The 27,050-nt window shown below is 39.1% G+C and overlaps 1 protein-coding gene across 7 annotated transcripts in view; it reads left to right on the forward strand.

The window, feature by feature from the left end:
- Positions 1-27,050, forward strand: part of LOC120931668 (collagen alpha-1(VII) chain-like) — a 495,674-nt gene that overhangs the window by 102,390 nt on the left and 366,234 nt on the right. For all 7 annotated transcript variants that reach the window (XM_040343324.1, XM_040343325.1, XM_040343318.1 and 4 more), the window contains exons 15-25: positions 1,299-1,421; positions 2,413-2,556; positions 3,527-3,658; positions 4,025-4,171; positions 7,795-7,914; positions 13,570-13,716; positions 16,193-16,369; positions 18,173-18,312; positions 24,081-24,204; positions 24,380-24,523; positions 25,358-25,545. In XM_040343324.1, the coding sequence (XP_040199258.1) occupies positions 1,299-1,421; positions 2,413-2,556; positions 3,527-3,658; positions 4,025-4,171; positions 7,795-7,914; positions 13,570-13,716; positions 16,193-16,369; positions 18,173-18,312; positions 24,081-24,204; positions 24,380-24,523; positions 25,358-25,545 (1,586 nt within the window). The remainder of the gene's footprint in view (positions 1-1,298; positions 1,422-2,412; positions 2,557-3,526; positions 3,659-4,024; positions 4,172-7,794; positions 7,915-13,569; positions 13,717-16,192; positions 16,370-18,172; positions 18,313-24,080; positions 24,205-24,379; positions 24,524-25,357; positions 25,546-27,050) is intronic.

Raw genomic sequence — 27,050 nt, forward strand, 5'->3', positions numbered from 1 at the left:
TCCTCCTTTCCTAAGGACGGGAGAAATCAGTCTGTTTTTTCAGTAACTGAGATGAAGGCTTGGGCCTCCTTCTCCCCCCCCCCACAGTGCTCATGGAGTCCTTCCTGCAACTCGCTCTTCTCTGTGCCAATGAGGATGCAGAGGAAGGAGCACATCGGGCGGCTGTGGTTGTGTGAGCGCTCGCATTATGCAGTGTCAGCGAGCAGAGGGAGGGGGGAGGAATCCCCCGCAGGAGCTGACTGGGGACGCTCTCCCTCTCAGGAGAGACTGTGTTACTCCAGCGGCGGGGGGGGGGGCACATGGTGGGGCACAGCATAATGTTGGGGGGGGCAGGGCCCCCTCTGGCCCCCCGCTAGGGACACCATTGAACCACTTCAATAATGTGCACTTTTATCCCCTTCCTGCTTAGACCAATTTTCAGCTTTCATTGCTCTCACTCTTGAATGAATTTGTTATATTTTTTTCACACAAATAGGGCTTTATTTTGGTGGTATTTAATCACCACTGGGTTTTCTATTGTTTTCACTATGAACGAAAAAAGATTTTCTTCATAAGTTTTGACCAAAATTTATACTGCTATATTTCTTTGGTAGAAAAAAGTCTGAATCAGTATATTATTTGATCTGCGTGAAAGTTTTAGAGTCTACAAGCTATGGTGCCAATCACTGAAAATGTATCACACCTGATCTACCAACTCTCATTTCTTGAGGCCCTAACATGCTAGGATAGTACAAATATTCCCCAAATGACCCATTTTTTTTAAAAGTAGACAGTCAAGGTATTTAGTAAGAGGCATGTGAAGGAGGACTGCACTAAGGTAAAGGAAGCTATTTAGGTAAAAAAAATGTTTCCTTTACAACCCCTTTAAGTTAACACTATTGTAAGGTAAGTCAATTAGTAAATCTAGAAATACAGTATAGGCTTCTGACATTATATACAAATATTACCTTTCCCTAAAAATGTTGTGCAGGTATTTTAAGCTTCCCTATTGGTCAGTGGCCATCAAATTAAGAGGTCAGAGGAGGAGGAGGTAGAAAGCAATGTGGTCAAACTCATTTTTTACAGGAAGATTTTCAAAAAATGTCAGCTGCCTATATTTGTGGATTGGCTGGTTATTGATAGGTTTCTCTATAGTTAACCTCTAGTTATACCATGCCCTAGGTCCAGCCTCTTTCAGCTATTCGACTGCACACTAAATTGTAACATCGTTACATCGTTTCAACTATGTTCAACTGCTGCTATAGAAAAACATTTTTTTTTACATACTTTTCTATAATATGACCTGTTATGTTGTGCAGCACCTCTCGGATATGTATCTAACTTCAAAGTGACTGGGTACACTAGTTCTTCCATATCACTGGCGTGGAGCACAACCACTGGAGCCACTGAATATAAAGTATCCTGGAACCCTGCATCATCAGGTTGTATCACTTGCATGTTATTTATTATTCTCATTATACTTCTGACTTATTTTTGGCAATTATTATTGATCATATACTGTCAAATAATATCCCTATTTGAGAATTACCGTATTTATTGGTATATAACACGCACAGGCGTATAACACACACCTTCATTTTAAGAGGGAAGTTTCAGGAAAAAAACTTAAATTTTAAATAAAGAACTTTGAAGCAATATAAGGTTCAGTGCCCATCAATGCAACCTGATCAATGCCCATCTGCATCCTCAAAATTGCCCATCAATGCAGCTTGATCAATGCTCTTCTGCAGCTTCACAATTGCCCATCAATGCAGCTTGATCAATGGCCATCCATAGACTCACAATTGCCCATCAATGCAGCTTGATTAATGCCCATACAGCCTCCCCATTGCCATGAATGCAGCCTGATCAATGGCTATCTCAGGGAGGGGCGTCGTCAGATTACATACAGCGAGAATCTTCTGTTTACTCGGCGGCCTCTTTAATACAAAGTCCCGCCTCCTGGACCAGCTTCTATGATAGACAGAACACTGGTCCAATGCAGGCCTAGGAGACACGACTTCCTATTACAGAGGCAGGCTTGAGGAAAGAAGATTGGGACAGCCGCACTCCAAAAAAATCCTGGTTTATTAAAAGTTGATCACAAAACAACATGCCACGGCCAAAAAAACAGAAAAAAGCTGACGTTTCGCACTATAACTCAGCCTTATTCATAGCCTATTACAGAGGCGCTGAGTAAACAGGAGCTTCTTGCTGTATGTAATCTGACGGTGCTTGTCCCGCCCCCCTGCCCGTTCTTTCTGAGGCAGCCCAAATTGCAGTATTGGTGTATAACACGCACACACAATTTGGAACCGATTTGCAGGGTGAAAAAGTAAGTGTTATATGCTAATAAATACAGCATATCATTTGTTAATTTGAAGTCTATGTTTATTTTTTTTGTAATAATGGTGTATTCTTTACTACTTTCAGACTCCCCTAAAAGCCAGTATCTGGAACCCTCAATAAGGTCATATCACTTAACAAACCTACATCCAAACACCAGGTATATAGTGAATGTGCAGGCAGTGTACAGCAACACCGAAGGGCCTCCTGCCACCCTCATTCAAAACACAGGTAAGCAACATCATTGTGTTTCTTTTAGTTGAGCATCAATTTAAAGCAAAAAGCATGAAAACTGTAAAACAGTATGTCTTTGAATACATATTTAACTTTGCTTTGCATCTTCTTTTTTATGGACCTTTTCTTTGCAACATCATTTCAAAGCTGTGGATTTTAGATGCTCTACTGACTACTATAGACAGCACTGACTACTAAAGATTTACTCAAAAAAGCAGTACAAAAAGGAATGAGACTGTTTAGTAACTCAAAGCAACCAAACAAATTACACTTTAAGACAGATAACTGAAAAAAGATGTCTGACTGGTTTCTTTAGTTATTTTGGGCCAGATTCACAGAAGAGATACGACGGCGTTTCTCTGAAACGCTGTCGTATCTCTCAGAGTATCTATGCGACTGATTCATAGAATCAGTTACGCATAGATAGCCCTTAGATCCGACAGGTGTAATTGTTTTACACCGTCGGATCTTAGGATGCAATACCTCGGCCGCCGCTGGGTGGAGTTCGCGTCGTATTCCAGCGTCGGGTATGCAAATTAGCAGTTACGGCGATCCACGACGGTTTTCGCGGTCGTTACGTCGGCGCAAGTCTTAGTTTCCCTTTGCAAAGTTAAGCAATCTTTTTCATTGCTTAACTTTACACCAGCCATGTTAAAGTATGGCCGTCGTTCCCGCGTCAATTTTAATTTTTCGGCGTAAGTACGTTACGCACGTCGCGATTCACAAACACGTCGCGCCACCGTAATTTCGCGCAAAGCACGTTGGGTAAATTGCGAACGGAGCATGCACAGAACGTCCGGCGCGGGAGCGCGCCTAATTTAAATGGTACAAATTAGGAATAAGAAGGTGGTACCTGAGCAGTATAAAACAAGACAGATTTTTTTTTAGCTTCACAAGGTTTATAGTATTAGTTACAAACTTTCTGATTTCATATGGCAGTCTCTGAATATTGCTTCTCCCTCTGCAGACTCCAGTTCTGTTAAGCTGCTTCCAGTTAAGGACCTGCAGGTAATTGACACTGGAGTTAACACTCTCAAGCTGTCCTGGAAGAAAACACCCGGAATAACTCATTATAAAATATCATGGGTTCCGTTCGATGGTGAGTTTTGTTTTAGATATCCACTAAGAAAATTAAATGTATTTGGTATATTCTGATCACTGATATATACAATTGCCATTTAATACAAATATGAGGTATTTGGTGCTTGTATGCTACTTCATTTAATTAAAATGAAAACAATTGCATTTGCTTTTTTTTACAGTACTATACAAATGTCTAGTATGTTTGAAGGTTTATGAGATCACAGACAAAATTCTGAACATCTGATATTTATATTTTCAGTTACTTCTGAACAGAGATTACCTTAAGCACATTTTTAAATCTATGCATTTTTTTTATTTTATAAAACATGAAATGAAAATAATTTTCAGCTGTTGTGTATTAATTCTGTTTTAATACCTCTAGGTGGCGCTAGAAACTCAAGGATTGTCTCCGCAGATGCTTCATTTTTCACTATACCTGATCTAAAGGAAAGTGCCACTTATAATATCTACGTGTCATCAATTATTGGAAACAGAGAGGGAAGTCCTGTTCTTCTCACAGCAAAAACATGTGAGTTACAAGCGACATCCATTAGTATTTGTTTTACAATAGAAACTGTGCCATTAACTGTGCACTCAATACTAAAGAATGTAACAGGAATATGCACAATTAAAGGCAATGTGTGAATCTAAATCCAAAAGCTAAATTGTAATATATTGAATTTTACCAATCCCTAAATATGTAGGTATTCATACCCATTGACATTTTTTACATTTTGTCATGTTACAGCCAAAAACATAAATATTTTTATGGGATTTTTTTTTCCCCATAAAGATTTTATTGAAAATAAGGAAATCCAGTAAAATGGACTGTGTTACAGAAACAGATATCATCAAATGATGGAACATAACAAATTTCCTATACAGATCACATTGCGGGAAAATTGAGCATAGTAGAGGTTTAGCGTTGTGACCAGAAGAATTTTTGTATCAAGTCTAGTAAGAGCTGGTTGGTTTAAAACAATTTACCGTATATACTCAAGTATAAGCCGACCCGAATATAAGCCGAGGCACCTAATTTTACCACAAAAAAATGGGAAAACGTATTGACTCGAATATAAGCCTAAACCAGAAGAATTTTTGTATCAAGTCTAGTAAGAGCTGGTTGGTTTAAAACAATTTACCGTATATACTTAAGTATAAGCCGACCCGAATATAAGGCTTCTGTTTGTCTGTGGTGTGAGTGGGGTTCAAGGGAGGAATGGAGGGAAGAGGTAGCGGGTTTTTTAGAAGGAGAGGGGAGGGAAAGAAAGGAGGATAAAAAAAAGGGGGGTAGCCAGAGTAGTGAAGAGGGTGGGTGGGGGTAGGGGGTGGGGGTGAGTAGGTAGTACGGAGGAGGTGGGTTGGTTCCTGTCTCTCTCTCCCTCCGTTGGAATGGGTGAGTTGTTTTATTGGGATTTTATGTGATAGACCAACACAAAGTGGCACATAATTGTGAAGTGGAAAGAAAATGATAAATGGTTTTCAATCTTTTTTACAAATAAACATGTGAAAAGTGTGGCGTGCATTTGTATTCAGCCCCATCAGCCAATACTTTGTAGAGCCACCTTTCACTGCAATTACAGTTGCAAGTCTTTTAGGCAATGTTTCTACCAGCTTTGAACATCTAGAGCAGGGATCCTCAAACTATGGCCCTCAAGCTGTTGTAGAACTACACATCCCATGAGGCATTGTAATACACTGATATTCACAGACATGACTAGGCATGATGGGAATTGTAGTTCCTGAACAACTGGAGGGCCGTAGTTTGAAGACCTATGATCTAGAGAGTGACATTTTTGCCCATTCTCCTTTGCAAAATAGCTCAAGTTCTTACATTGGATAGAGAGCGTCTGTGAACAGCAATTTTCAAGTCTTATCACAGATTCTCAAATGGATTTAGGTCTGGACTATAACTGGGCCATTCTAACACATGAATATGCTTTTATCTAAAACATTCTTTTGTAGCTCTTACTGTATGTTTAGGGTCTGCTCCAGTCTTAAGTCTTTTGCAGACTCTAATAGTTTTTCTTCTAAGATTGCCCTGTATTTGGCTGCATCCATCTTCCCATCAACTCTAACCAGCTTCCGTGTCCCTGCTAAAGAAAAGGATCCCCACAACATGATGCTGCTACCACCATGTTTTACGGTGGGGATGGTGTGTTCAATGTGATGTGGAGTGTTGGTTTTCCGCCACACATAGTGTTTTGCTTTTAAGCCAAAAAGTTTAATTGTGGTCTCATCTGACCAGAGCACCTCTTTTCACATGTTTGCTGTGTCCCCCACATGGCTTCTCAAACAGGACTGCAAACAGGACTTCTTATGGCTTTCCTTTATCAATGGCTTTCTTCTTGCCACTCTTCCATAAAGGCCAGATTTGTGGAGTGCACGACTAATGGTTGTCCTGTGGACAGATTCTCCCAACTGAGCTGTGGATCTCATCCAGAGTTAACGTGGGCCTCTTGGCTGCTTTCCTGATTATTGCTCTCCTTGCCCGACCTGTCAGTTTAGGTGGATCGCCATGTCTTGGTAGGTTTGCAGTCATGCCATACTCTTTCCATTTTCAGATGGTGGATTGAATAGTGCTCTGCAAAGCTTGGGATATTTTTATAACTTAACCCTGCTTTATACTCCTTCACAACTTTTTCCCTGACCTGTCTGGTGTGTTCCTTGGCCTTCATAATGCTGTTTGTTCACTAAGGTCCTCTAACAAACCTCCGAGGGCTTCACAGAACAGCTGTATTTATACTGAGATCAAATTACACACAGGTGTATTCTATTTACTTCTGATGACAATTGGTTCCACTAGATTTTAGTTAGGGGTATCAGAGTAAATACAAATGCATGCCACACTTTTCAGATATTTATTTGTAAAAATGTTTGAAAACCATTTATCATTTACCTTCCACTTTATAATTATGTGCCACTTTGTGTTGGTCTATCACAATAAAATAAAAATTATGTTTTTGGTTGTAACATGAGAAAATGTCAAGGGATATGAATACCTTTTCAAGGCACTGTAACATTAGGAAAAAAAGCTGCCTTTTTAACTGCTTAATAAAGTATTAGTAGGAGTTAGTCTTTAGTTTGTTAGTCGTATATGTAAAAACCATGTAAATCTTCTAGTCCACACACTGAACAAAATTTGGCCGGTCTCTGCTGAACAAGCCAAATTTCAAGAAGTGTATAGTGTTAGCGACCAGATCACCTGGTGAAATTAAAGGAAAACGCCTTAAGCCCAGGCTCACACTGGGCTGTGGGAATGAAGCCGCGCAAGTTCAGCTAAGCACGATTTCACTTCCGCTTGTCAGTCCCGATTTCAGCCACGATTACAGAGACATTTGTGCAGTTTCTGCACAGATGTCAATGTAAATCACAGGCCGAAATTGCAAAAAGTAGTACAGAAACGACTTTTTGTTTTTGGTGCAGCGTCGCACCGATTAGAATGGTGCCATTGCCGGCAATGCAAATGCCACCAATTTGACATGCGATTTGTAAATCGCATGTCAAAATGCCACCACATGTAATGATTTCTTTATTTACATTTCAACACAAAAGATAAATTAAAAGGATTAAACAGACCTCTATAGATACAGAGGAGAGTTTAGAATTAGACCCCTTTCACACTGGAGCGTATTGCAGGCGCTATAGTGTTAAAAATAGCACCTGCAATCCTTAAAAAGCTGCTCCATTGTCTCCAGTGTGAAAGCCCAAATTCTTTCACACTGGAGCGTTGCGCTAGCAGGACGGTAAAAAAAGTCCTGCTAGCCGCATCTTTGGAGCGGTGTGTATTCAGCAGCGCATTGCGGACGGTTTTAACCCTTTCTCGGTAAAACCACCCCGCTAACGGCCGAAATGCGCCGCAAATCTGCCCACTAGCGGTGGCGGTAAATATATCTATCCTGATGTTCCCTGGGATGAAATGGGCCGGTGTGACGGAAGGGACACTGGAACTAGTACCTGCAACCTCAGTGTGAAAGGGGTCTTACTGTAGCTGCCACAAAGCAAAATTGTAAATTGAGCTGTATATAGATTCTGAGTTAATTTCTAAACTTCCAGATTATTTTAGAGAAGCTGTAACATGAAAACAGTTTGGGTTCTGTCTTTCTTCATACTGTATGTGCCTGAACATTTTGTTTTTCCTTTTTTTTAAAGTGATTCTACCCAAAGTAGACTTTTTTGAAGTTAAAGAAACCACTGGGGACACTGCATTACTGAGCTGGACTGGAGTCACTGGGGCAACATCTTATCTTTTATCATGGAGACTTTCTTCCCGTGAGTGTTGCATGATTCATAAATTGTATCACGCTAGGCAGAATGAGTAATAATTGCCAATCCAACTATACAACCTCAGAGGTAGTAACCAACCTATCTTATATTTAAAGGAGTGCCCCATAGAGTTACTGTTTTGTTAAATTTAGTTTTTGGCCTTCCTGGTCCAAGGATGACACTATTTGATTAGTTAGGTCTTCTTTGAGTTTTGTAGGTATGGGATAAATTGCTTCTCTCTGTCTCCCAGGGGATCCTGGGATATAGTAGGTGGGAGAATCATGACCCCAGCCTGCATATTGGTATTTCCCCAGCCAATCCCTGGTCAATATGGCAGGTGACCAGCAGGGGGCTGATGGTTGTATAAATAGGCTGGAGTTTAGAGCAGAAGTCTCATGTTGCGGTGGGAGTAAGACCCAGCCTGAGGGCTGGGTCAAACACTTTTATGGGGTCTTAGCTACAGTTTGGGGTACCTCTTTTCTCTTGACATGTAAGTGAAATTGCAGCAAAATTACGATCAGGTCCCTTTACCTGCAAGGCAAGACTGTGCTGCGTGGCAGAGCTTTGTAAATCTCAGGACTGAACTGCAAATCCTTTTAGTAGGAAATTAGCTCTTGTGTAGATATTTCAGCTCTATACTTGTAGTTTAACTTTTACATGATGTGTTTTTAGGTGTCTGTATACATCATTGTGTAAAAATATGGTGTAGAATTTTTAGAACTGTATAGACATATCATATCATAACACATTATAACATGTCAATAATATGCTATACAGTGGGGAAAATAAATATTCCATGCAGATTTTGTAAGTGTGCCCACTTACAGAGAAATTAAGGGTATATCATTTTTAACATAGGTGTATTTTAAATGTTAATATCAACCAAAAGACCAGAAAAAACACATGACCCCTAAGGTGGGGCCTGGGTAGAATGTTCCTCAGTCAGACTCTTCCCGTCAACGACTCAAGGCGGTATTGAGCTTTTGAGTTTACCAGACTGACCCGCCCATCTCTCTTAGGCCAGGAAATGATGAGGGTGACACGCTCCTTAGGGCTGGGGGAGGGAGGGGGGGAGGGGGTAGAGGTAGGGAGACACAAGGGAACAGACACAAGGGGGAACACCAGGAAGAAGACATTTTACATTTTCTTTTGTATTAACGCAACAGTATATTCCTTCCTTATGGTACAAGGTTAATAATGTTTTTTATTATCTCACTGTGTAATAATGTCAACTGTATTTGTTAATCACTGAACTAAGAAAAGCAAATAAAAACAAATGATTTAAAAAAAAAGAAAAAACACATGATGCAAATGTTATAAATTGAGTTGCAGTTAAGTGAGTAAAATAAGTATTTGATCCCCTATCAACCAACAATAATTCTGTCTCCCACAGACTAGCTACAGTATGTGCTCCTGTGGTACAGATTAGCCCTGTCAATTTAAGAAGGTGCTCCTAAAAACAACTCATTATGGGCCAGATTCACAGATATCTGCGGCGGCGTAACGTTACACCGCCGCAAGTTTTCAGCGCAAGTGCCTGATTCACCAAGCACTTGCGTGTAAACTTACGGCAGTCTAACGTAAAGCAGTCCAGCGCAAGCCCGCCTAATTCTAATGGGGCGTGTACCATTTAAATTAGGCGCGTTCCCGCGCCGAACGTTCTGCGCATGCTCCGTGTGAAAATTTCCTGACGTGCTTTGCGCGAAATTACAGCGCCCCAACATATTTTTTGTATTCCCGCACGTCTTACGCAAAAAAAAAATATTGAAATTCGACGCGGGAACAACGGCCATACTTTAACATGGCTGTTCTAAATGTAAGCCATGAAAAAGCAGGCCTAAGTTTGCGACGGGAAAAACCGACTAGCGACGACGTAAGAGATTGCGACGAACGCGCATATCTTCGTGGATCGCCGTAATCAGCTAATTTGCATACCTGACGCTGGAAAACGACGCAAACTCCACCCAGCGGCCGCCGGAAAATTACACCTAGGATCCAAAGGCGTACGAAGCCGTACGCCTGTCGGATCTTAGCCAAAAGCCGTCGTATCTTTTTTGTGAATTACAAATAAAGATATGACGCGGCAAATTTGAAAATACGCCGGAGTATCAGTAGATACTCCGGCGTATTTCCTCTGTGAATCTGGCCCTATGTGTATAAAAGACACCTGTCCACAGAACCTCTTTCTTCCATTAGTCACTTGCTTACTGGGCACTTAAACCCCCCTCCTGCCCAGACCAATTTTCAGCTTTCAGCGCTGACACACTTTGAATGACAATTGCGTGGTCATACAACACTGTACCCAAATGACATTTTTATCATTTTTTTCCCACAAATAGAGCTTTCTTTGGTGGTATTTGATCACCTCTGCGGTTTTTATTTTTTGTTAAAAAAATACAGAATAAAAAAAAAAAATATATATATATATATATATATATATATATATATATATATATATATATATATTTGATATTTTATATGTCAAAAGAAAGAAAAATTGGTGGGACTTTAAATGAGGCGTGTATGTGCATTTAATGATTGAGATAAATGCTGTGTTTTCCGTAATGAAATTTGATGTTGGTATGATGTAATACGGTGGCCCCGCAAAATGATGCAGAGCCAACCGCACACATCAGACCAATACATGTAAAATGTTTGATTATAATAATTAGAGATTAATGGTAGTGAGAACAGTAATGCATCACCACTAATAATGTTAATACTCATAATAATAATAATAATAATAATAATAATACTCATAAAAATTATAATGATAATAACATTAACTCTAATATCGATATGCTTTAATCAAAAACATGTCAATTCATAGCATTGTAATAAAAAATATATGTTGAGTGAAAATGTCATAATTATGGATTTTAACTCAACATATATTTTTTATTAAAGTGCTATATACTGAGGTGTATATTGGATGTACTTTGTTATTATGGATCTGCTATGTTGATCATGTCTATGTGATCTTACATTAATGCCTTTTTCTGATTATCATTGTTTAATTTTTGTACTTATAAATGCCTCTTATCAATTTACTATGAATTGACATGTTTTTGATTAAAGCATATCGATATTAGGCCTCGTACAAACGATAGGTTAACCAGAGGACAACTGTCTGATGGACCATTTTCATCGGTCAAAACCGATCGTGTGTGGGCCCCATAGGTTATTTAACCATAGGTTAAAAAAAAGCCAACTTGCTTTAAATTTAACCTATGGATTCCTAACCGATAGTTAGTAGGCACGACCCTCGGTTAAAAATCCACGCATGCTCAGAATTAAGTCGAAGCATGCTTGGAAGCATTGAACTTCATTTTTTTCAGCACGTTGTTGTGTTTTACGTCACCGCGTTCTGAAACGATCGGTTATTTAACCTATGGTGTGTAGGCGTGACGGACCATCAGTCAGCTTCATCGGTTAACCTATGACAACGGTCCTTCAGACCGTTCTCATCGGATGGACTGATCGTGTGTACGAGGCTTTAGAGTTAATGTTATAATCATTATTATTTTTATGAGTATTGTTATTATTATTATTATGAGTTTACATGTATTGGTCTGATGTGTGCGGTTGGCTCTACATCATTTTGCGGGGCCGCTGCATTACATCATACCAACATCAAATTTCATTATGGAAAATACGCCGTTTATCTCAATTATTAAATGCACAGACACGCCTCAGTTAAAGTCCCACCAATTTTTCTTTCTTTTGACATATATATATATATTTAGGGATGGAGGCGTGCAGGTGCTGACTGTGGCCAGTCACATTCATTTTTAGACTAGCCGTTTTTTTATATTTTGTTATAAAATTTTGTAAATAGTTAATTTTTCTCTTTCATTGATGTACGCTGATGAGGCTGCACTAATGAGCACTGATGGGCACAGATGGGCTGCACTGATAGGCACAGATGGGCTGCACTGATTGGCACCAATAAGGCAGCACTGGTGGGCACTGATAGGCGGCACTGGTGGGTGGCACTGGTGGGCACTGAGAGGTGACACTGAGAGGTGGCACTGATGGGTGGCACTGAAGGGCATTGATAGGTGGCACTGGTGGGCACTGAGAAGTGGCACTAAAAGGTGTCATTGATAGCTGGCAGTGATGGGCACTGATGAGTGGCAGTCATGGGCACTGATGGGTGACAGTAATGGGCAATGATGGGTGGCAGTAATGGGCACTGATAGGCAGCACTGCTAGGTGGCACTGATGAGGCATTGATTGGTGGCACTGGTGGGCATTGATAGGTGACACTTGTGGGCATTGATAGGTGGTACTCATGTGCATTGATAGGTGGCACTGGTGATCACTGTGGGCACTTGCAGGTGGCACTAGCAGGGGCTACTGGCAGGGGTTACTTGCGGCACAGAGGAGGCAGATGTGCCTCCTTCCTCTTCGGGACCGCTGTCCCTTTCACATAAGCCGGTGATCGGCTTTTTTTGCTCCCCATGCTGTCAGCGCAAGGAGAAAAAAAATTATTACCGGCTTTTGTTTACATCACGTGATCAGCTGTCATTGGCTGACAGCTGATCACGTGGTAAGGGGCCGGGACCAGCTCCTTACTCAGATCTGTGATCACCCGAGTCTCAGTGACTCGGGTGATCACAGCGCGTGCTGCGCCTCCCGGCATTTGGGGTCCGCGCTGTAGCCCCCATTCAGATATAGCGTGGGCACCAAGTGGTTAAAACTCACCATCATGGACAAGACCATAGAGCTGTCAAAGGACATCAGGAACAAGATTGTAGACCTGCACAAGACTGGAATAAGCTACAAGACCATCAGCACGGAGCTTGGTGTGAAGGTGATAACTGTTGGAACGATTACTTGCAAATGGAAAAGATACAAAATAACCATCAATCGCCCTCGGTCTGAAGCTCCAAGCATGATTTCGCCTCATGGGATGCTGACTATGACCCTAAGAACACAATTCCTGCAGTCAAGCATGGAGGTGAAAACTCTATGCTTTGGGGCAGTTTCTCTGCTAAAGTACTTTGCTGCATTAAGGAGCCAATAGATGGGGCCATGTATTGTAAAACATTGGATAAGAACCTTCTTTCCTCAGCCAGAACACTGAAAATGGGCCATGGATGGGTCTTCCAGCATGACAATGACCCAGACAACAAAGGAGTGGCTCATAACGAAGCACATTAAGGTCATGGAGTGACCTAGCCAGTGTTCAGACCTTAAGTCTATATAAAATGTATGGAGGAGGCTAATACTTTGAGTTGCCAAGTGACTGCCAAGAAACCTTAAAGATTTAGAGAAGATCTGTAAAGAAGAGTGGACCAAAATCCCTCCTGAAATGTGTGCAAACCTGGTAACCAACTATAAGAAACATCCTACCTCTGTGCTTGCCAACAAGGGTTTCTCCACCAAGTACTAAGTCATGTTTTGCTTGGGCATCAAATACTTATTTTACTCAATGAACTGCAACTCAATTTATAACATTTGTATCATGTGTTTTTTCTGGATTTTTGGTTTATATTCTGTCGTTATCATTTAGAATACCCCTATGATAAAAAATTATAGATCCTTTTTTCTTTGTAGGTGGGCAAATCTTACAAAATTTTTAGGGGATAAAATAATTATTTTCCCCACTGTAAATATGTAGCAAACTAAGACATATACATTTGTTTAATTCCTTAGAAGCAGATTCGTCTATGGAGCAGTTGACTGGATCTTACAGGTCTTATAGACTAGGCGGATTGCAGTATGGAAAAACATATGTTTTTGCAATAAAACCACTCTTTGGAGAGATGGAAGGTCCTGAAAGAGTAATAACCAAAACCATGTGTAAGTCATTTTACTTTTATTATGAATTGGTTCATTAGAATTAAGTGCTATAAGGATTTTTTTTTTTTTTATCAAATATCTCTTAGGCAGACATTACTGGACAAGTAAGTTAGATCTGTGTAACAGTTATAGAATAATAAAGAAAAAGAAAAAAAAGAAAACCTGAGAACCTGATATAGTGATTAATAAGTGGTGCTGCTCAACACAGCATAATACCATAAAAAATAAAAATAAATGTGTACACCCAGGAGCTACCTCCTAAAGTTTATTGACATGTAAAAAAAGAGAAGGATAAAACAGCACATGAATGATGTATACAAAAATAACCAGTACTAACACTCCCGGACCCCCCCAAAATTGTGAACCCCCACACTCACTAATTCCCCTATCCCCTAAGCCCATGTACCAATTCTTCAGAAGCTGAGACAGTGCGGCTATACCGCTGACCCCCCGAAATTGATGAATCCCCTGTGACTGCACCTGCATGAAGCGGCTCAGGCTTAATGTGGACTCCCCTTGGCTACACACTTCCATTCTAATGTCTCACTTACTGAGATGCTTGTGAATGCACTAATGTGTGTTTTATCATTGTGTTTTTAAATTAAACTTTACTGCACTATTGGCGGCTTGGCGCCCCCCATTTTGCAGTGTTCGGATTCCCTGCCTGTTCAGAAAGGCAGTCAGTCTTTGATTAGTTACAGGCTCATACATCTGGAATTGCCACATCCATGTGTTTATGTTTTTATGTTTTCATGCTTAATGCACTAATGACACATTCAAACTTTTATTAACTTTTTTTAGTAACTATACACAGCTGTTTTTTGGGAAAAAGGTTCCTGCACTACTTTGGTCTGACTTTGATCCTACTTCAGCTCATTGAATATCATTGAAGTCAGATCATCATCTTGCTCTGATGATCTTAAAGGGGGGCCCCATGCCAAAAAAAAAAAAAAAATGGCATAGAGCTCTGAGACTATACCAGACCCTTCAGTCGGGTATGTATTTTAAGGGAAACCCCCACCCCCAAAAATAACATGTGGGGTCCCCCTAAAATCCATGCCAGACCCTTATCCAAGCATGCAGCCCGCAGGTCAGGAAAGGGGGTGGGGACAAGCGAGTGCCCCCCTCCTGCACCATACCAGTCCACATGCCCGCAACATGGGGGGGTGGGTGCTGTTGATGGGGACAGGTACTTCATCCTTACAACCCTGGCTAGTGGTTGTTGGGGTCTACGAGTTGGGTGCTTATTGGAATCTGAAAGCCTCCTTTATAAATGGGCCTCCCAGATCCTGGCCCCCCACCCTATGTGAATGAGTATGGGGTACATTGTACAACATCAACATGGGGACAAGGTGCTTTGGGGTGGGAGGGGCGCAGCTCCCCCCGCCCCAAAGCACCAACCCCCCATGTTGAGGGCATGTGGACTGGTATGGTGCAGGAGAGGGGGCGTTTGCTCACCCCCATCCCCATTCCTGACCTGCCGGGCTGCGTGCTCAGATAAGGATCCGGTATAGATCCGGTATAGATTTTTGGGGGCATAGGAGTTCCCCTAAAATCCATACCAGACCAAAGGTTCTGTTATAGTTTTGTAGGGGAAACCCTATGCGTTTTTTTGGCGTAGGGTTCCCCTTCAAGATTCATACCAGATGGTATTGTCGGGATCAAAGTCGGATCTCGTTCATTGAAGTTGGACTTCAAGTCGCAGGACAAAGTCAGAGGCACAGTCGTATGGCTGTCCTGTCATACCAGTGTGAACCCAGCCTTAATATACAGCCCCACATACATTATCCAACCAGATTGTACAAAAACTTTTCTTTTACTAGTGCAATTAGTGTAGCGCTGAGTATTAGTATTTTGTTAACTATTGTAAAATTATTATTTGGATACAGTTGCTTTACATTTTCTTTCTACTTTTTTCACTGTCTATTTTTTTCCATATGAAGTTAAACTTTATAAGCCAATGAAGGAGCATTTTTGGCACAATGACAGATATATATGAACTTCCATAACCCTCAGTAGCCATTTAAAACCCATTCCACCCCTAAAATCCTCTAAAAAACATTCTTAATTTTGCCTTCCCCTTTGGCTCCAGTGCATTTCACCAAAATAGTAACTTTTTTCTTAAAGTCTATGCGAAACCTCACAGGTAGCTAATGGAAGGACTCCAGGATAGGAATAATATGATCACTTGTACCAGACTTATTCAGAATTCCAGCTGCAAAATTTTGTAAATTTGAAGTCGATTAATAGTGAATTTAGGTACACCGGCGAGCAGAGCATTTCAGTAGTCAATTTGGGAGAACACAAAGGTATGGAACAGCTTTTCAGCTACAGTATATGACAACATAGGACACAACCAAGCAATGTGTAAAACATCTTATATCATTCAGAAAAATGAATTGATCTTTGCAATGTTTTGTTTGCAGTTTGCAGTTTGCCCTAAAAACATTATTTCTTTATTCTTATGTTCTTGCAGCTGAACCAGTGAGAAAGCCTGTTCCTTCTACTGTTCATGGACATAGACTGACAACAACAAATGAAAGGACAACAACAGTGAGACCTATTGTGAATCCACGGCCAAGCCCCCCACCAGAGACTGCCAAATTTACCAGTTCTGCTGCTAGAGGAACGACAGCTTTTATTTCTGAGCCAAGTAAATATTTCTGCATATTTTTTTATACTCCAAACTCATAAAAATGTACCTATTACAGACTGATATTGCTCTTTATATATAGTTAATGTAAAAGTGAGACTCAAGAATAAATGTATGGTTTTTCTTTATGAAAAAGCTGGAAAATTGATGATATTTACAGTAGCAAAAATGGAGTAGCGATAAATGTAATTTTATTTTATTTTCTACTAAGGCCCAGCTTTAACCAAAACTTTGTATTTAGTTTTGAATTAATTGTGAAAGGGTTATAACCTCTTTTAGATTTTTTTTTTGTCTGTTTCCCTATTGGGATTGCCACCACGCTGTGTGAGCGAGCGGGTGATCGCTTGATTCACACAGTGCCTCTGTGTGCCACCGATCTCCGTTCCCTGCGACGTTACGACGCACGGGGGCGGAGATCGTCGCCAAATTCAAAAAGGTAAACAAACACCTTACATACAGTACACTGTAATCTTATAGATTACAGTACTGTATGTAAAAAATACACACCCCCCTTGTCCCTAGTGGTCTGCCCAGTGTCCTACATGTTATTTTATATAATAAAAACTGTTCTTTCTGCCTGCAAACTGTAGATTGTCCATAGCAACCAAAAGTGTCCCTTTATGTCAAAAATGGTTTTAGAGCAGCTAGAAAACAGCGATAATAAATTATAATCACTTGCAGAATTGAGTGATAGCGATTTGTGGGGAAATCCGTCATAAAAAAATAAAAGTAATGACAGCGACAATTCTGCAACTGAGCAAATTTCAGTGATTTTGAGTTGATTACATTAATGAATAATTTTTATTATAATTATATTATTATTTGTTCTAATTATTTTTAAATTATTTATTATATTATAATTTATAATTGTTTTTTTAATTATACCCGGGATGCCTACTAGACTCTTGTTTGGTCAGATTTAAGTGAGTTATTCCTAAGAATTACAGGCCTACAATGTAAAACGCCAAATTTCCTTGCAAATAATGGTACCGCTTTCAGCACCTAAAATCTGAAATAATCATACCGCTAGGGAGGTTAATAGTATAGCATATGTACTTTCACAAAAATGTTATGCTAGAAGTATATACAACTATTGACAATGTACAGCAGAACAAGTGTCCTATGTTTGTTTTCAGAATTAGGCCTCGTACACACGATCGAGAATCTCGTCGTAAAAGAAACATTGTTTTCCCCGACGAGGTTCTTGTCAGGCTTGACGAGAATCTTGTCAAGCTTTCCTTGCATACACACTGTCAAGACGTACAACACGTACGAAGGCACTATAAAGGGAAAGTTCGATTCCACTGCTGCCACCCATGGGGCTGCTTTTGCTAATCTCATGTTACTGCGTGTTAAGTAAAAGTTTGGTGAGAGATGATTTGCACTTTTCAGTCTGTTACAGCGTGACGAATGTGCTATTTCCCTTACGAACGCTACTTTTACCGAAGGTGCGCTCCCATCTCATACTTTATTCTGAGCATGCGCAGGTTTCTAAGCATACACACGCACGTGTTTCTAGTGGTAAACCAGCCCGATAAGAAACACGACAAGGAAATTGAGACTCCCGACGAGAAAAAAGAGAGCATGTTCTCTTTTTTTCTCGTCGAGATCCACAACAGTTTTCTCAACGAAAAACATACACACGACCATTTTTCTCGGCAAAAATGCTCTGCCAGCATTTTTCTTGATGGATTTTGCCGAGGAAAAACGATCGTGTGTACGAGGCTTCAGACTAAATATATGCTTGAATATGCTAGAATTAGGGTAACAAATTAAACCCAAATATATGTTATTTTTCTTCAGTTTGTGCAAAGCTGAAAGCTGACATAGTATTTCTTGTGGATGAGTCTTCCAGTATTGGACCAAGCAATTTTATCAAAGTCAAGGACTTTTTGTATAGAATAGTTTCATATTTTCCAAAGATCGGACCCCAAGGAGCACAGGTATGATCAGCGTTACAGTACATGTATGTGTTTTCTTGTCAAAAGTATTTATTGAGATTTCGATAGGGGAACATAAACTGGGGAAGGGGAAAAATAAAAAAGGAATTGTAATGAAATATATAAACATAGATATCTGGGTTACATTTACAGTACTTAGTACAACATATTTAATCAATAATTATACAGTCTTTGCGATCAATTTACTAGACAACAAAAAACAAAATAAAAAAAAAGATTTTAATAAAAAAGGATTACGGGAGAAGAGAAAGTAAAGAATTGAGAGAAATAATAAACACCCGGGATGGTGATCTGGCTCCAGACAAACATGTATTATGAAAAATTTCTAATTTGGTAACAACAAAGACTGGTCAAAGTCAGTGGGAAAATAATGTTTCACCCAGGGTTGCCACATTTTACAAAAATGTATTTATATTATTTTTCTCGATAGTCGTCATTTTTGCATAGATCAGTGCTCCATTCATTCTGTTTTTAGCTTCTGCTAAGATTAGAGAATTTTGTTTTCCAAGCTTTAGCAATAGTTTGTTTGGCTGCTCTAGTGAGATGGATTAGCAATTGAAATTGAGTATGGGTACGTGTGGAAGGCTTAAAGGGACACTAAAGGAATTTTTTTTTTAGCTAAATAGCTTCCTTTACCTTGCTGCAGTCCTGGTTTCATGTCCTCATTGTTCGTTTTTGCTTTGATGTTGCTGTAAATCCTCTCTGTTTTGGACACTTCCTGGTTGCCTGTTTCCTGATAACCACAGTACTGGGAGATTTCTCACGGTGGTCACTAATCAAGGAGCTGTGTGTAAAACGAAACTGGATTGGTGCTGAGGAGTTTTAGACAAAGTATCACTGCTCTCTATTGGCTGACTGCCCTCTAGTGGCTCTCTGTACATCAGAGAACCAGCAAACAACAGCAAAAACGAAACTACACTGCAGGCACATTATATGATTGTTTTTTTATCAATTTTTAATCATTTTTAAAAGGAATCAGTTAACTATTATGTCTCTATGCCCTGTAAACAGTCATTTCAGCTAAAAAAATTTTTTCCTTTAGTGACCCTTTAAGGTTTAGTAAAGCAGTAGCAGGGTCTGGAGGAATTGGGATTTCAAGAATTTTAGATGCTATTAAAAATATATTAGTCCAGAATTCTTGGACAACCAGACATTGCCACCAAATGTGGAAATGTGTGCCTGGTAAATCACAGCCTCTGAAACTATTTGGTGAATATGTGGGGACACATTTTGCAATTCTAGCTGGGACTAGGTACCAGCGTGCTAGAACTTTGTACATGTATGTGTTTTAATACAGTGTTTGCTTTCACTATCTGCTTCTTTAACACATGCAAATTAGTGGTAGCCTGATACTGCTGATGCGGAGAGACACAAGTGCTTGTGAGTCTACTACTTGACCTCATTAAAGTTATTTTTGTTGAATGAGCACAAAGTCTTACAGACAAAATTTAAAATTTGTGGAAAACCTTTCCAGGGGAGAAGAGGCTGTTATAGCCACAATGCCCATGGTTTGGGAATGCAATGTCCAGCAACCTCTGGTTATAGTAAGGTATTTGGCATATGGGCGCGCAACTCCAAACATTTAAATGTGCAATCACAAGGGAGTGAAATAATGTTATATCAAAACCATAAAGTGATGAAAAAATTGATGTGTTGATACACCCTGTACCAGGTGAACAAAAAAGATATAAATAAACCCAAAATTAATAAAGAAAGAGGTAATTGAGTGATCAAAGTCCTCAAAAAAATATATCAAAGAAAATCCTGACCACCAGATACTTCCAAGCAATAGTTCATTAATCGCTGCAGACTTTAACCCAACATCTTGAAGAAACTTGAATCTTTATATTCAGCTGAAGAAATATAAATACTGACTCTTACCCAATCGTTGGACCCCGGTTTTAAGGAGGTCAGATGAGCTTGTGCATCAGCCTGCCGGCCCCAGGTGTATAATCAACTATCTTGGGGAGGAGTGCTTCTATCTTGCAAGAAGGAAGAGAAAATACTTCAGCTGTCTTTCCAGGCCGTATGACACAAGAAGAATGCTAGTCAGATTTCAGTTTTCAGCTTGGAAGATGCGGGATAATAAATTCTGAACACGTAGACTCAGTGGAAATGGAGGGAGGAAAAAAAGATCCTCATAGTGTAGTATATCCAAAGAATTTATTAAAAAAACACTTTAAAAACTTCACAGCAGGCACCAATCCACTTTTACAATTCTCACAGCAAGTCACTTCATCATAAAAAATATGTCACACTCATATACTCCAGCTCTTTGGTTCATCCTTGGCTGTATATTTTATTTACAATATATTTTTTTTTAAAGCTGTTTTTTTCTTTTCTATCCTGAATTTTTACATATTTTTTATGATAAAGTGACTTGCTGTGAGAATTTTAAAACTGGATTGGTGCCTGCTGTGAAGTTTTTAAAGTGTTTTTTTAATAAATTCTTTGGATATACTACACTATGAGGATCTTTTTTTCCTCCCTCCATTTCCACTGAGTCTACGTGTTCAGAATTTATTATCCCGCATCTTCCAAGCTGAAAACTGAAATCTGACTACCATTCTTCTTGTGTAATACGGCCTGGAAAGACAGCTGAAGTCTTTTCTCTTCCTTCTTGCAAGATAGAAGCACTCCTCCCCAAGATAGTTGATTATACACCTGGGGTCGGCAGGCTGATGCACAAGCTCATCTGACCTCCTTAAAACCGCGGTCCAACGATTGGGTAAGAGTCAGTATTTATATTTCTTCAGCTGAATATAAAGATTCAAGTTTCTTCAAGATGTTGGGTTAAAGTCTGCAGCGATTAATGAACTATTGCTTGGAAGTATCTGGTGGTCAGGATTTTCTTTGATATATTTTTTTGAGGACTTTGATCACTCAATTACCTCTTTCTTTATTCATTTTGGGTTTATTTATATCTTTTTTGTTCACCTGGTACAGGGTGTATCAACACATCAACACATCAATTTTTTCATCACTTTATGGTTTTGATATAACATTATTTCACTCCCTTGTGATTGCACATTTAAATGTTTGGAGTTGCGCGCTTATTTCTTTTTTGTACGTATGTCTTTGAAGTTTAAGTATTTGACCTTTGAATAGGCAGCAGCACTCCCCTATTTAAATTCATTTTTCACAATTTTTTTTTATTCCTTCCTCTATTTAGAGGTCATATATAAATTTTTCCTCACTTGTAAGTGAGTTTAGCGCAGAGTTTTCCCCCTTTTTTATTTGGCATATGGGGTTTAATTTAGTAAAGGCATATAGACTGTTCACTTTGCAAGGACAGTATCCCATAAGCTTGATGAATAAGGTGAAATTTCACTTTACACAGAATACCTAATCGAGTGCAAGAAAAAAAACATAATTTTTGCATGTACCCGATTGGATGAATAACGTCAGCAGATCTTGAAATCATTGACTAAGCTCTAGAGTATAAATTCCCTTGCAAAGTGTGAGCAGCCTTTTTGTCTTTCGTAAATCAACCCCGTAGTGTATATTCAAAGGTCTGATCAAAGAGACTTGCATCCTATTCCTTGAGCATTACAAATATGTGTTTTTATGAAACAAATGTATTATATTATTACAGTATATCTCTTGTTATAACACATTAGCAAAAGCATATCCATTTAAAGTGGAGGTTCACCCTCAAAATGAACTTTCCAGCATCCTTAAAGCGGAAGTAAATCCATCAATTTAACAGTTTGAAAAAGCAGTTACATTCCTGGCATGCCGGGAATGCTAACTGTCACATTGGTTGTGCTCTCAACCAAACTGTCAAACCATCCAATGGCTGGTGTCATAACTGATCACATGCGCAGCATCATGGCAGTTGAAGATTAAACAGAGGCCAAGACGTGCCTTAGCAGCCGTCAATCAACTCCTCTTCGCTTAGAAACGCCCATTCCCCGCAGGATTCCCCGCTCGGAGCCAGAAAACAAGGGCTCATATAACGATAAGTACAAGTAAAAAAAAAAAAAAAAACAGCCTACTGCAGATGTTAGCAGTATGCTACAGCTAATGTCAAAAAGTGTTTTTTTGGGTGAACCTCCGCTTTAATGAATGGTTAAAATACAGGGGGAAATGTATACTTGATGCATTTGTGTAAAAAATGTTTTTTGGTGGATGTAAAGTAGAATTCAAAACCAAAACTACACTTTAAAACGACTCCCACCCTCAAGCCTATTATATCTACCCCGTAAAGGAAAAGATGCCTAAACATAACTATTCTGAAGTCACTCCGGTCTGGTCACATGATCTCTCCAGCACCGGCTTCGGTCTAAAGGTGAGATCAGGGCAGGTACTAAGGATGGGCAGGTAGGACAGCTGTCCTAGGCGGAATGATTTCCAGTATGAAGAGGGTGCAGTTTGCTGGGTACAATCCTGCCCAGCACAGAATATGTTGCTGAATAAACAGCTGCTTCTCTCCTCCCTCTCCAGTCTCTATCACTCCTGCCTTATCTCTCACACTGTTCCCATGTAGCCCATTCCTCCTCTGTGTAGTGACCCTTCTGTGTCCTTTCCCTCAGACACTCTCCTCTCTGCTGCACGGCCAAACTGAGTGGTGTTCTCTCCTCTGTCTCTCAGCTGACTGTTAGTGTTGATATCACTGTTAATTGCTTTAGAGACAACTGTTTTGTCACATTCTGTTTTTAGTAAGAGCCCATTCACAAGAGGTGCAAGGCTGTCTTTTACCAGCAAGGAGTACATAGGTGTGGTGTGCATCCCCATGCCAAGTGCCCCATTAATTTCTACTGGGACATGAGGCTGCATGGACACAGCCACTGTATCCTAATATGACATGCAGGTGCAGGTCCCAATAGAAATAAATGGGATGCTGGCACAGGGATGCACACAGTGCCCATGCATCCCCATGCTGATAAATGAGAGCCCTGCACAGGACACACGTCTGCGCCACATGTAAATGGGCCCTAAAGAACTCCTGTACATGGAGGCTTAGTGAGTTCCCCAGACATAAAAAAACAAAAGGGATTTTACGAAAAATCTAATAAAGCTGGCCATAGATAGATGAAAATGTTACTGTTCCAGCAAGGATCGGATATATTTCCCTCCTTTCTAAGGCCGTTCTTGCTAAAGGTGAAGTTCATTTTTAATGATCAACTTCTCTCAAACCAGCAGAAATGTTTCCTTCTATCTGCAGTGCTGATGTCTCAGTGGAAAGGATTCCCTCATTCACCTTAATTGTGTGGATGGGGGGATCTGCTAAATTTTTTTTGATCGGACATGGACTGAAAAAAAAAACTGATTTATCTATGACCAGCCTCCAGCTTACCATACACTATACGATCTGATTGTACAATATCTTTTGGGTCTACCACCAACTATGTAGTACAAAGGCCTGCCTGATTGGATACTTCTTAAATTAATTGTTTAGGTTTGTCCATATATTACAAAGATTTGTTGGCTGTCCATCCTCTACCCTGAAGTTGGTGCTGTAACCTGGTCATGTGACCAGACCGGAGAGACTTTAGAATAGGTAGGTATAGGCATCTTTTCTTTTAAAGGGTAGATAGAATAAACTTAGATTTAGGAATGGGAGTAGATATAAGCTTTCCACTTTAAATGTAATTAATTGTTTTGACTCTTGTCTTATTCATCAGATCATATTGCAATGTGTAATGTGGTCTTCCTGCATATGTCACACAAATTACTTTAATTAAGCAGGGACATTTGCAGTTTATATTGTTTCACAGTGTTGAAAAATATTATCTATTGGTTATTAGATTGCTATTGTTCAATACAGTGAAGAACCGAGAACAGAATTTCATTTGAATGAAAACAAGGACAGAAATTCTATTTTGAAGGCCATACGAAGCATGCAGTATTTTGGAGGCAATACCAAGACAGGTGAGCAGTATGTGCTATGATGGAGGCATAAAGAATACAAGGATGCAATACTAGTGTTACTAAATATACTTCAAAAATGATGTGCAACCTCTGCAAAAAAAGCAAATGTCTGGACCTGTCTGTGTCATAAGTGGTGTTTTAAAGATATGTAAATATTGTAATTTATGTCATTCAGGACGAGGTATTGGGCATGTTCTGAAGGAGCTCTTCCAGGTGTCTAAAGGAATGAGGCCATCTTCTCCTCATTTGATTTTGTTGATAACAGATGGAAGATCGCAGGATAATGTTATGCAGCCATCCAGAGTGGCTCATGCCTTAGGTATTGTATCTATTACAATAGACATACAAACATACAGTACAACATATACACATATACACATACATACATTATATATACACACACACATACATTCAAATATATACACATGTATATTATACAATATATAATGTTGACCATACTTTTTTCCTTTATCAAAGGAAATATGCTTGGAAAAATATAATTAATAATAGATATAAAATCAGTAAGAAAAAAAAAAGCATCATAACATTATGATACTGCAATACTGTAATACATTATTTGTAAAGATTAAGGCTGTCTATATTTGTTAGAGGGCAGTTGAACTTTTCAGCTGCTTCTCAGGCTTGTCTATATATTAACATCATACATGTGCATGGCTTGACTGAGCATGCATGCTTATATAAAGATTTCCTTACTATTTTGTAAATGTTGTTTACACCATCTGAATGCAGGAGAAAGCTGTTTCCTCGTCATAGCTTAGCGTACCTTAATCAACAGTTTCTCTATTGTTTTTTCCCATCCTGTCTACTTTTTGTCTTTTTTACCTTTCAAAATTACAACATCTTAATATTACAGCACCAAGGTAAATCCTTTACAAACTAGAGGGCAAGCAATTGAAATATATTGGTGAAATAAAGTAATATTGCAGAGAAATAATTACAGTATATTAGCTGTATTTATTAATACATTCGCAATACAGGGATGCAAGTGCTACATGATAGCTCTTCCTCGGATTCTAGCAAATCTCTTTTTTACTAAATTATATGAAATGTTTTAGCACCAGTGTTACAAAACAGGGAGCTTTCACCACATAAATGTAAACATTTTTTTGTATGTCTTGAAACTATTTTTTAGGGATCCGTATGATTGCTGTGGGTGTGGGTGCTGCGGACATGGATGAGCTGAGAAGTATCATGATGCACCGTAATCTGGATGATTTATTCTTTGTCAGCACATTTGATGACTTCCCTCTAATCGTACAAGAGCTGATAGAAACAATTTGTTCTGAGAACAAAGCAACAGTGAAAACACAAGCTGAAGAGGTAAGACACTACCATGTATATCGGGGATATGCAATTAGCGGACCTCCAGCTGTTGCAGAACTACAAATCCCATGAGGCATAGCAAGGCTCTGACAGCCACGAGCATGACACCCAGAGGCAGAGGCATGATGGGATTTGTAGTTTTGCAACATCTGGAGGTCCGCTAATTGCATATCCCTGATGTATATCATATGTTAGAGGTGGGAAAAAGACACTGTAACAACTTGCCTCTACTAGAAATGGGCTATTGGTTTCTATTTCTAAAGTTTGCACCTGTTACAGCAAACAAATTAACATTGGGATATGGACAGTTGGACACTTAGCAACAGAACCTGCTAAGCACTATGCAAAGACACATTTCAGAAGGCTGCTTTTTATTTCATCTGATAGTAGCCTTAGGCCCCTTTCACACTGGGGCGGCAGGTGCGTAGGCGGTAAAGCCCTGCTATTTTTAGCGACGCTTTAGGCCTCGTACACACGATAGGTTAACCAGAGGACAATGGTCTGAAGGACCGTTGTCAGAGGTTAACCTATAAAGCTGACTGATGGTCCGTCGTGCCTACACACCATCAGTTAAAAAAACGATCGTGTCAGAACGCTGTGACGTAAAACACAACAACGTGCTGAAAAAAAGTTCAATGCTTCCAAGCATGCGTCGACTTAATTCTGAGCATGCGTGGATTTTTAACCGATGGACGTGCCTACTAACGATTGTTTTTTTCCCATCGGTTAGGAATCCATAGGTTAATTTTAAAGCAAGTTAGACATGTGCATTTCGTTTCGTTACGAATTCGATTTCAGACAAATTTTTCATTATTCTGAAATTCGGATGCATCCGAATTTCCGAATGACAAAATTAACGAATATAAACAAATTCGAAAAACGCGAACGAAATTCGAATTCGAATCGAATTTGAAAACAAATTCGAATCGAATTTGAAAACAAATTTGAATCGAATTTGAAAAAATAGAAATCGATTTTCTAAAAACTACAATAAAATAGAATATAAAACAATAAAGCAATAGAATAAAAAAGAATAGAATAGAAGTTAATAGAATGTAATAAAATAACTACCACATTCGATTTTTTTTTACATATAACCATTTTCCAAAATTCAAATTTCATATAGAATAAAACATAGAATAAAGAATAAATTGAATAAATAGAATAAATAGAATAAAATCGAATTGGAATAGAAAAGATTAGAATAGAATAGATAATAATAGAAAAGTTAATAAACTAGAAAAACAATAGACCAGAATAGAATCAATTATAATATATATTATATTGTATTCTATTCTCTTGTTTTTCTTTTCTATTCCATTCTAATTAGAATTTGAATTTTTTTTGACCGAATTCCTAAAAAGTCGATCAAATTTGAAAAATTTAATTAGATTAGAAAAAATCTACTGCATTCGAAAAAATTCTACCACATTTGAAAAAAATCTACTAAATTAGAAAAAACTACCACATCCAAATTTTTATTACATATAACCATTTTCCAA

This window comes from Rana temporaria, chromosome 3 (assembly GCF_905171775.1).
Source record: "Rana temporaria chromosome 3, aRanTem1.1, whole genome shotgun sequence".
NCBI classification, from domain to species: domain Eukaryota; kingdom Metazoa; phylum Chordata; class Amphibia; order Anura; family Ranidae; genus Rana; species Rana temporaria.